The 12,261-nt window shown below is 43.2% G+C and overlaps 1 protein-coding gene across 2 annotated transcripts in view; it reads right to left on the reverse strand.

The window, feature by feature from the left end:
• The window catches only part of mmp24 (matrix metallopeptidase 24), an 81,857-nt gene that overhangs the window by 44,315 nt on the left and 25,281 nt on the right, over nucleotides 1-12,261 (reverse strand). Inside the window, exons 2-3 of one of the 2 annotated variants that reach the window (XM_086293729.1) lie at nucleotides 9,635-9,783; nucleotides 6,385-6,501 (exon numbers count right to left, since the gene is read on the reverse strand). In XM_086293729.1, coding sequence (XP_086149855.1) covers nucleotides 6,385-6,501; nucleotides 9,635-9,783 — 266 coding nt within the window. Of the gene's footprint in view, nucleotides 1-1,751; nucleotides 2,059-6,384; nucleotides 6,502-9,634; nucleotides 9,784-12,261 lie in introns of those variants that run through there. The other variant, XM_086293730.1, reaches the window with a different exon arrangement.

A 12,261-nucleotide genomic window follows, 5' to 3' on the forward strand; every position in this document is an offset into this window, starting at 1 on the left:
TAAACCTATATTATAGCAAAGTTTGTGCTTCTTCATTTTTTGGTTTGGTGTTCAGAAGGAATTCAAAATGAGGTCAGATAACAGGAAATGAATCGTGTGGACAGTGACGGCTGTGACAGCAGCTCACTGCGAGTTACATAAAGTTCATCTTCACTGAAACCAGATCAGAAAACAAAACAAGATCATCCTGGATTGTTGTGCTGGAGCTGAAGTGAGCTGCTCTTTGAACACATGAAAGAGAATCAACGATCAGCTGATCCGAGAAATCATTTTAACGACTCAATAATACAACGATCAGCTGATCCAAGAAATCATTTTAACGACTCAGTAATAATTCTTCAAGGAAATCTCCAAACATGACGAGCAAACATCTCGTTTCTCTTGGTTCTTGGAGTTTTTTGATCAACATTTAAAGGTGCAGTTGATTAATCAATATTAAAAATAATCATTAGTTGCAGCTCTATTAGTGCAACAACATGATAATATCATATAAGATCTGTTTGAAGTGGACAGAAGCACGTCTGAGGAGATTTTACTGCATTTCATTACTGTGCCTGCAAATCCTCTACGAAGTTTATTTATAAATCCAACTCCCACCCTAAAGCCTGGTGATTAGTGTGTGTGTGTGTGTGTGTGTGTGTGTGTGTGTGTGTGTGTGTGTGTGTTTGTGTGTGTGTCAGACAGACAGCCAGGTAGCAGTTGTCTGATTTGAGTAAATGGTGTGTAACGTTACAGCAGTGAAACTGGCCAAATGACCTGTGGCCAAAACACACAGATGGTATACTGTCTGACACACACACACACACACACACACACACACACACACACACACACACGTCTAGCACTCGGTTGGATATGCAGACACTGTAGTCTCACACATTTAATGCATTTAGATAATGAAATGTGCTGCACAGATTTCAGGTAATGGGCGAGAAAAAGAGGAAATCAGAGGAGATGACTCCAGGAGTTCTTTGGAGAATCGGAAACTGAATCCTTAAAAGGGAAAAACCCAAATTGACAATGCTGACAGGTCACTATCGTTTGCAATTAACAATTTCTTCCCACAGGGTGGGGGCTCTCTCACGGCTCATGGTTTGGGCGCCCTGTCAGCCAGTGGCGCTGGACAACTAATGAATTATAAACACAGAACCGTAACATCAGATTTTTATCCACCATGCAGAAACATCTGGAAACATCTGATTGGCACCAGCTTCATTTTTCAACATGACAATGATCCCAAACACACGGCATGTGCCATAAAAGCATAGCTTTATATAAAACACACAGTGGAACACTGTCAGCCATGGATTGGCCTCCACAGAGCCCGGACCTCAACACTCCTGAAGCAGAAGCTGAAACACCCAAAGGAGAGCTTTGGATGTCCCTCAGAATGCCTGGAGAGCTATTCCCAAATATACTTAAAGACATTCCTGTTTTACCAGCAGGATATAAAGGAATGAGGCATCTGCATAGTACTGCATGTCCACTCTGAAATCATCTGTGTTTACAGCCTCTATTTTAAACATATCCTTAACATATTTCTTTCCTACAGCCAATACTTTCCTCCATCATCCACAACATTTTTAAGACGTAGGCGAGCATTAGCATTAGCATTAGCTGCAGGACGATGCAAGTTACTGAACCAGGTAAAATAATTTTAGCTAGTTAGCTTAGCTTTAGCACAATTTGCAAACACCAAAGAGAAGATTAGGCACAAAAATGATTTTCATTTGGAATAATTTAATATCTACCTGCTGATGGTGCAAAGTGAGGAGGATAAATCCTGAATGGAGCATGAATATGTGTGCTGCGAAAACATTTTATGTCACAGTGAAAGGGATGAACCGTGTGGAGGAAAGTAAAGGAGGGTCCAAGCAGGCACTCGTTGAGGTGCGAAGGAGTTTTATTATAAAAATAAGACACAAGTAGAAGATGGCAAACAGAACTAAAGCTAAACTATACTGGAAAAAACTAAACTACTAAACATGAACACGAACAAGGGTGACCGGAAGCACATGACGGTTGATAGCAGACACACACAGCTGATTCACAGGAGATAAGCAGACGGACCAGCGACTACAACAAAAGAAGACACGACTAAATACACACAGAAGAACACTGAGATTACACACAGGTGGGGAACACAGCTGGAAGTGATTGACGACACGAGCCAAGGGAGGCAAAATAAGACACGGACTTTCACAATAAAACAGGAAACAAGAAACCATTACACAAAGATGCAGACTAGACACAGAACTAAACCTACACTAAACACAAACCTAAGAACTAATCTCTTGTTATAATAATAACAATAACCAACAAAGCACCACAAGAGAATGAGAAAAGAATCCATAATGCGAAATCACACCAAACGTCTGACCACATGTTGAATTCTGAATTATTTAATAAGTTGCATGTCAGGGAAGAGTCACGTGAATCTGGGAATTCACCGTCTGGATCAAAGTTCATGGAAAAGGTTTCAGCAGCTGTCTGGATACTTCACTAATATACGGATCAGAATTTATGGAAATGCTTCACAAAGAACACAAATTTCTACACGGCTGAAGGGATTCGTCCTTTAGAGGAGCTTTAACATCTTTATCTGATCGCAATCCATCGCTGAGCTCAGTCGGAGCAGCTCTAAATGCAGTTATTCTCTTCTTTTGTTTCTGTCCTTTGATTGACTTTTAATGAATTTGCTTAGTTGCAGAGGCATCGGCATAAAAGGGGAAACATCATTCTTCTGAGTGCTCTCTCAACTTGCTTTGGCCTTCACTTGTATTTTCTTCTTCTTTCCAGCCTTCTCGATTCTTCTTAATATCTGCCTTCTGCACGGAGGCTTTACTGGAAATTTTCACTTGGAGATGCGCAGTTGCATAATCCTGCAGCTACAGTATCGAACAGCGGGTGTGATTACATGCAGCCCTGAAATTCCTCTTAATGCAGAGCAGAGGCAGAAAAAATCCTCCTGTCTGAGCTCATCGCTGTCACTCAGGTAAGCGCACTGAACGGCAACCACCTTCAGATCGTATTGTTTTGATGCAGCATGTGAGCCGGGTATGTGTTGGATACACACAGAGCAAAATAAGGTTAGGAGCACACTGTGTGGGAGCTGCTGCTACTCTCTGGAGTTGTTGTGTAGATGTACACGTATGCTGAGTTTCCAAAAGCAGCTCCTCTGGATGATTCACCGCCTTAAATCTAAACCTTTAGCGTTTATTATTAATCTCTGTCTCTCTTCCACAGCATGTCTTTATCCTGTCTTCCTTCTCTCACCCCAACTGGTCGCAGCAGATGGCCCCGCCCCTCCCTGAGCCTGATTCTGCTGGAGGTTTCTTCCTGTTAAAAGGGAGTTTTTCCTTCCCACTGTCGCCAAAGTGCTGCTCATAGGGGGTCATATGATTGTTGGGTTTTTCTCTGTATGTGTTATTGTAGGGTCGACCTTACAATATGAAGCACCTTGAGGTGACTGTTGTTGTGATTTGACCCTGGATAAATAACATTTGCTTTTTAGCTACAATGAAGAGTAAAATCTCACTAAATGCTTGGAACATCTTACAGTTTAATCTGAGCTAAAATTCCTGCTACAGTGGCTCAGTCAGCCTGACATCTTCAGATCAATGCATAAATACAAATGAGTCTGGAACCGCTCAGTTCATTTCTCACATTCAAAGGGCTGCAAACCAGAATCTCTCTGGAACAGACAGACCTGTAACCAGCGTTAGCTTCTTCATCGTTCTTCTCAACACAGATTTTAAGAGCAGTTTTGTCTCCTTCAGAGAAACTATCCTGTAATTCTGTGTGTGGGATGGAAACGTTCTGCAGTCCGAATGAAAACGAGTTCGTGATACTCGGGTTTTAGCAAAGGGCTGCTCACATTCAACCTGCAGAGCTGCAAAGATCATTCATAGTTTCTCTGCTTCCAGTTAATGAAGCATTGGAAGCTTAAGCTCAGCTCCTGCACTTTCAGTGAACCAGAGGTACGCCCATAATTCATGCAAAGGATCCTGGATGTGACAGTAAGGTGGCCCGAAGCGCAGCTTGGCAGGTGAACATGAATACTGCATGGACCGTAAATGATGGAGCACAACCAGCCTAAACACTGGCTCCATATCACAGAGTGTGAGTGGAAGAGGAGGAGGCTGGTCTGGCTCTGGAGATGGGCCGGTGCCTCGGAAGAAGAACAATCGAGTTAGAAATGATTGGAGCAAACGGCTCGAGCGACGGCAGCCGAGCTGAAGACAACACTGCGAGAATGCGACAGCAGATAACAGGTGAAACACGAGGAGGCCCGAGGAGACTCAGATGCAGTAAGGGGTAACCGGATAGCGCCGATCGCACGCTGTGGGTTTTATGTAACGTTGTAGAGTGGATCCCAGTAAAGCAGCAGAACTGGGATGGGCCCAGAGTCTCGCGGGAGCTGCGTAATTTACATTAGACCTATAAAACTCTGAGTGGGATGGTGTGGAGAGACGGGGGTGGAGGAAAAGCAAGAGGAGGCTGAAAGGGGATTCAAACATCTAAATAAGAAACTGTTTGATCTCAGATGTTGAAGCAGGAGAAGAACAGAATTAAACAAAGACGTGGAAAATTTCAGCGAGAGGAAGAAAAGCAGAGACGATGAATTTAACCAGAAGGAAACGAGAACACACGATACGACAAAACCAACCAGAGATATAAATAATGTTCACACAGAGGTGCTGGAAAATGACAGAGAAACAAGGATTTCTACAAAGAGATACCGAAAGGGAACTCGTGGTGGATGAAGGTGGAGCTATCAGGAGGCTGCTGCTCGCATCACACTTCAAATCAAAATGGAGGATGCTGTGATGTCACTGAGACTTACAGGAAGGACTGCATTAAAGCTCTGCAGAAACCCTTTCTACTGAAACAAGAGAGGGAAAAAAGGTTCATCCTGGACTCACAAGTGCCGCTCATCGAGCAGAACCACAGAGTTCTGGAGTATTTGGAAAGTCGTAGCAGATAACAGTGAATGCTGAACACTAAATGAGCTCAACGAGAGAGAACGAGACACTAACTGTTGCTGACCTCCACGACAAGCTAAACCTGGTGCTATGCTTCTCCTCTCGTGGCCCCTGATAAATACACAAATACAAACTAACCACAGCCCCATTCAATAAGGAACATTTTGCTTTTAACAGTTACGACGAGGCAGTTTATTAAAAACAGCCACAAACAGTTAAAGTTCCCTAAAAAAGGATTTTTGGTCCCCAGAGCGGAAACTAGAAACAGAGAATGGAAACGAGGAAGAACAAGATGGCGCCGGTGAGGTCGGCTGCCGTCACGACTGCTCCGACCACTTTTTCTTTGTCTTTGTTTTTTAAGTTAGTTTTCAGCGTTACAAGACATAATGTGGATCGCACAACACTGGACATTATATTCTTCATTTCCAGTTAATACTTGTACAGCTGCTGTTATTGTGTATTTATTTATTTATATTTCTTCATACATTCTTATATAGTTCTATATTGTGTATTTTGTTGTACAGTTATTTTATTTTCAACTTTAATTTATATATTTTATCTTATTCTTCCCAGTTAAATTTACCCTTCATTCTAATTTGTGTTGTACAGTTATTTCATTTTTAACCTTAATTTATATTTTATTCCTTCCTAGTTAAATTTACCCTTTTTTATTTTTCATATTTATTTCCTATCTTATTCATAGCCTTTTCCTTTTTTGTTTTCTTTAGGTCACGAGCAGTTGTCCAAGCATTTCACTGCATATCGTACTGTGTATGACTGTGTACGTGACAAATAAAATTTGAATTTGAATTTGAGGCGTTCAGGGCAGCAGTGTTTACTTACTGTTGGTCATTTTTACCAAGAAACTGTGGAAATACACAAGTACTGTTTCAGTTTGATTCGTGGCACTGAAGCTGGATTTGAATTTGAGAGACACGCAGTCGGGGAACAAGAAGCAGAGAGAACTAAAGTAGGAGACAAAGAGAGAGACGGGAGAGAGAAAAAGTGGGCAGGAGCTGGGATGCGTTCAGAGTCCCGTGGGATGGCTCTAATCTGCATTAGACCCACATTACACGGCCGAGCTGCTGGTTGGATCACACAGCCGAGGGTTTTACCGTACGTCCATAAAGAAATAAAGACGGAGAGATGTGGGTGGGTGGATGTAATGTATGGATACGTGATGTGTTCAGGGTACCCTGGGACGCAGCTGATTTACATTAAGCCCAGGCTGGGAGAGAAAGAGGGAGGATGAAGATGGAAACAGAGAATTAAGAAAAAGAAACACTCACTCAGCATCCCATTAACATGTGTCGGCCTCTTTAATAGCCATGTTAGCTCAGAGCGCTCAGTTACTGCCATCTTAGAGCTCATTATGGAAAATGAAGTCAGGTATGCACACCTGTACGAGATCCTTTTATCTCTCCACTTCTGTCCCGTCAGCGCGTAGCGTTTGTTCCTCTGCCGCCGGCTGGTGTGAGGATGATCTGGGACGCCACAGCGAGGTCTCCTCATCCACCTGAACACAACAGCAACATGTTAGTGTTTTGGCACAGACTGGGTGGTTTCAGCTGAACAACAATGTTCAACCGTGTTTATTCCAAGCAGCTTTGTTTTTAGGGGAGACACAGCTGGAGATGGTTATGAATTAGTTTTGCATTTGCAGTTACAGGACCAACTAAACGATCTCATGTCTGCTAATCATCAGAGCCATTTTTAGTTTCTCTTAGCTGTTCATTATTCACCAAAGCAGCGCACCACAGCCGGCAGTTTCACATATTTGCTTTGACACAAGAATCGATTTCACTGGACGCCTGAACCTGGGTGCTTTCACATGTTGATGTAAACTACGTGTAAACTGTGAGGCCATTTAAAAGTACTTTTGGTAATGAAACTACAGAATTGATCTAAAACTGTTATCAACAGGGGGCAACCAAGTGTGCTGAGATATTTTCGAATGTTTGCTGACGCTCTGGTTACCAACTTCTCCTTAGCAAGCTTTGCTTTTTCCCATCAGAAATAAGAATGACATACAGGATGTGCTCGGAAGCTCCCGGGACACAGTTTTTATGCTGATGTTAAGTGTAGAGGACGTTTGGAAGAAGTTATCGAGCTGGGAGAGTGTTGGTGACTTTTAGGCACCCGCCTCTCGTGCTGCTCAGCGCTTTAACTCTGTAACATTTAGAGCTGATCACTGAATAAGATAAGATAAGATAAGATAAGATTAGATTAGATAGAACTTTATTAATCCCTCGGGTGGGTTCCTCTGGGAAATTCGATTTCCAAAAAAGCACAGCACCGACAGAAGTTACAGAGTTATACACACACACATATATATAAATACAGAGACAATATAAATAAAATATACGAAGGGGATAAATAGAATAAATAGGAATAAAAATAAAAATACAAGTGAATTGCACATTTCAAGTATTGAGTCTATTGCACCGTTGACTATTTACAAAAGTATTGCACAAGGTATTGTACAGTGAGGTGCAGAGGCACTACAGCTTAGTTGTTCCCTTCTTTGTCCTCCTGTTTCCCCTCCCTCTCCCCTCCAGAGAGGAGTTAAACAGTCTGATGGCGTGTGGGACAAAGGAGTTTTTAAGTCTGTTAGTTCTTGTCTTGGGGAGAAGCAACCTGTCACTGAACAGACTCTTCTGGTTGTTAATGGCCGTGTGCAGAGGATGCCCAGCATTGTTCATAATGTCCATCAGTTTCTTTAATGTCCTTTTCTCTGCCACTGTCACCAGAGTGTCCAGCTTCATGCCGACCACAGAGCTAGCCTTCCTGATCGGTTTCTCCAGCCTGGATGAGTCCCTCTTTGCTGTGCTGCTCCCCCAGCACACCACAGCATAGAAAAGTACTCCAGCAACCACCGACTGGTAAAACATCCTCAGGAGCTTCCTGCAGATGTTAAAAGACCTCAGCCTCCTGAGGAAGTACAGTCGGCTTTGGGCTTTTTTATACAGGTGCTCTGTGTTGCATGACCAGTCCAGTTTATTGTCCACCCACAGCCCGAGGTACTTGTACTTGTTGACCACCTCCTCCCCCTCTATCTGAACCGGCAGTGGACCTTCTCTGGACCTCCCGAAGTCCACAACCAGTTCCTTAGTCTTTGAGGTGTTGAGTTGCAGGTGGTTTGTGTGACTCCATGCGACAAAGTTCCTCACCAGACTTCTGTACTCCTCTTCCTGATCATCCCAGATACACCCCATGATGGCTGTGTCGTCTGCAAACTTCTGAATGTGGCATAATTCAGAGTTGTAGCAGAAGTCAGAGGTGTACAGGGTGAAGAGAAGAGGGGACAGCACAGTTCCCTATCGGGGAGTGATAAGACTGATAATCTCTGAGTTTAATGGAGATGCACGATCTTCCAAAGAACTCTTGGAACATAACGACAGCCATTAGATTTCTGCTAAAACATTTTAAAAAGCAGACTGTTGAAGATGATGTGAGGATGAGCAGCACCCACAGGAAGCAGATTCACTTGTGGAGAGCAGTTTGTGTGCTGAAGCAGAGGAAGCACATTTAAATTGAAAGCAGTGAGGCTGATTGCTTCTGGGTGGATTAAGTGTCTGTGAAATGTCAAAAGGGGGTCAACGCTCAGCTTCGCAGAGCTCCTCGGATTCTTTAAATCATTGTTTTGAGTTTCTGGCTCACGCTTTACATTCTGCTTCAGTCGTATCGTTTTCACAGCGTTGTTTCAGACGCTTCAAAAACATCTGAAGAACAGCTTCAGACGACGCGCTCAGCAGCAAACAGCAGGCGGACGCCGTCAGAGACAAGCTAGTAAATGCAGAGCAGCTAGAGACGCTCAGGTTAGCAAAAACAGAAGAGTGTAACACTTTAAACTGGTTACACTGGTGGGTGGTCACGTTAGCGATCAGAAAATGAAGCTTCTCTGTTTCTTCTTAAGTGGAAATATTCAACGGTAAATGTAAGTGTGGTCCATCGTTTGGAGATCACTGCTACAGACACACCAAAGTCAAGAAGCATAGCTCACAGGCAGTGGGTGCTGCCCCTCAGTAGGCTTCTGGAAGCTGGCCAATCAGAACACAGCAGGCTTTCATGGAGCAGAGCCTTAAAGGCGCAGGAGCTACTGTTTTGTTTCAGGTAGAGGATGAAGTGAGGAGCACCAAAACCCAGATTAACCAAAGTATTTTTTTGGACTGTGAATAAAAATAAAGATTCACTTATTGAGAAATGAGCAAAGTTGCAAAGAAATAATATCATGTAGTATAATACAGTGTGTGTCGTTTGTGTGTTAGCCATACAAAAGGAACATTTACACAGTTATTTAAAGTATTAATACAATATTTACTGATTATTGAATACACATGATCATGATAGTGCCAAGAGATGAAAACTGACTAACGGGATTGTCAGATTTCTCTCTCGCTGCCTGTGAACACGCCTTCCCCCCTTTCCTCGTCCTTCGTGTTTGACCAACAGTAGCAGATTTTCCAACAGCACCGAAGGCTATTAAATCTACCTCCGACTGATCTGGTATGGAAATCTCATTTTTTATGATACGCATGTTTGGTTTGGCCAAGATGTTACACCACATGCCCTTCATGATGCAACGGTCCCCGCCTGCACGAGGAGTGCCCTGCCTTTCCCACTTTTACGGAAACGTCCCGATTACTCACTCGATAGTCGTCTCATCCAACACTCCCGTCACAGGGATGCCGTAGAAGCGCTGCATGGCGGCCACGGCAGACTGCATGGCCTTCTCCTGCCGCAGGTCTGATGTCCGAACGTCGTGAGGCAGCAGGTAGCCGTAGTTCTTCAGCCACGTCTGAGAGAAACACGGACAGAAGAGGTCGGTTACACAGGACTAACCTGCTAGACAGTAGAGCCACAACAGACTTACTGTAGATCCTTCTTAATTCCCAATTATAGAAACATATTAAACATACATCATAGACTTCTCTAGAGTCCATATGCACAATAGAAAGCTGTGGTAGTGTCCATGGTGCTGAACCGCAGGCCAAATGTAACCAGGTCGTGTAACTTAAAGACTAAGGTGTGCTAGTTATTTTGTCATGTTGGTTGCCTTAGACACACACGTTTATAAAATAATTGCAGACAGCTGAATGTGACATTTCTTTGAGTTTCATGATGTCAGCGCAGCACCGCCCGCAGCACCGCCCCTCCCCACCTTCCCACCAATAAGCTGACAGCTGCCATTTGGATTCAAATCCACGCTCCTTGCAGGGTCTCACAGGTCTCCCTCTGACCTGCTGAGGAAACCTTTGATCATAACAATATAACCCTTCAAATATTACAAAACAGGCTGTGCTTACAGCCCCAGAGAACAATCGCACATTAAAGTTTCCCTCAGTGTTCAAGTAATTCAACAATAACTCCTGCACATCAGCAGGTTTGCAGCAACATGCAGCTGCCAATAGCTGGTTCAGTTTTTACATCAAGTTTCAGGTTCCTGTGGCCTCAAAACACCACAATTTATTGGAACAATAGTTCAAAACGCAGAAAAAAGGTGTAACGAGTAGGCGGACAAAAAAGATTCAGGGTGAGTGAAAAGAAGACATTGAACATGTCGGAGAGAAACTGGGGAGCCAGTTCCTCCGAATCCCAGAAAATCGAATTCACACCGATCCAAAATCGATGCTGAATCCACAGTTTTCCTCGGATGAGTCTTATTACGTCGTATTTTTCATTTAGCAGCCGCCTGTCTCTTTAATGTGACATAACACAATCTCACAAGCCTCCGGAGGGAGAGCGAGGAAAGGCAGAGAGGAAGGCGGGTAAATGAAGAGGAGAGAAGAAGAAAAGATGGAAAAATAAAAAGGAGGCTGTTGAAAGAGCGAACAGCAGCACGGAGAGATAAGAGGCAGAAGGTTTCAGAGGGAGAGGACACGAGAGGCGGGTGAGGTAATGAGGGGGGAGGCTGAGCTGTTCTCTACAGTAGGTCATTAATAATTCAGAGCGAGGCAGCCTCTCCCAGCAAGTCCGGGCCCAGAAAAGCGAACGCCGGCCCGACCACAGCTTTCCAACACCGAGGGCATTTATGGAAGCCCGTTTCCCCCAGCGAAGACGCGTCGAGCAGGAAAACACGACTAAGATGATGTTACATTAAAGTCAGTCAAGATAAAACCTGAGTGTGAAAAACACGACGTTTGACCAACGTTAACTTAAGATTATTGAACCACTCATGAGACAGATTAGGGAACATTTTTCCATAAAAGGGAGAATCGTGAGATTTCAGTTCAATTATTTTATTTATATAGCATCAAATCATAACACATACCACATGATGCTTAAATTACAATATTTGCAATTAAACAAAGCACGTGAGGTCATTGTTTAAGCCAATAAGTCAACACAATGAATTATTAGGTGACGCTGAAGAGATTAAAACCACAAGATTTCGAGGAAAGAGTCAGAAATATGATAGAATAAGTGAAACTGATGTGGCAAAGATAAAGATTTAAATCACTATAAACATAATAAACAGAAGTAGAGATAAAAAAAAAATCTAAATTTGTAAACATAATTTTAAATAATGGTTTTATTTATCAAATAACATTTTAAAGAGTTAAAATAGTGCAGCTAGTTTAACATATCCTGAAAGCACAGATGCTCTTCCATATTTCTAGTCTGAACAGAGGAAACACGAGTCAGCATGAGCGTGTCTTTCTTGTATTATAATCAATCATTTTACTGGACAGCTAATTGCTGTTGATGCTCACATGTGTTTAGATTTGAGATGCAGGGTTTCTGATGTGAGAGCTGGTCTGTAACTCCGCTGTTTAGCTAACTTATTTAGACTCTGTGCCGATCTGCTTTTAATCCAAAGTGTAAATGTAGACACAAAGTGCCACATGGTCCATGAGCTGAGAGGAAACTGACTGCTTACAATCCAATTAAAAGCTCCCCTGCAATAAATCTGTGGCGATGACAACTTCCACTGCAACAAAACATCTAAATCTGATTCATGTGATTTCATCCTGTCCCATCTGCTCAGGCAATAAAAAACAGAAACATATCTGAGCTCCGGGCAACAAACACAAACTCTCTTACAGCATCTGGCAGGCCTACGTTTCACTGTGAGAAGGAAACGAGTCAGTAAGGAGCAGCGTGCACGCCAAACTCTGCAATTACAGACACAACGAGAACAACGAGCCCGTTCGGTTTGTGAGGACCGGGAAATATTTCCAGGCCTCTGAAACAAACGTGAGCCCTAAAGCTGTGATTCACTCGTCGTACATCTCTTTGAAGGCTGGTCACCTGTAGGAGCTCCAAGCTCTGGTTG

This window comes from Aulonocara sp. 'chitande type north' Nkhata Bay, linkage group LG5 (genome assembly GCF_057382095.1).
Source record: "Aulonocara sp. 'chitande type north' Nkhata Bay isolate Kocher_YH1m ecotype deep benthic linkage group LG5, A_spYH_male_GT1.1, whole genome shotgun sequence".
NCBI lineage: Eukaryota > Metazoa > Chordata > Actinopteri > Cichliformes > Cichlidae > Aulonocara > Aulonocara sp. 'chitande type north' Nkhata Bay.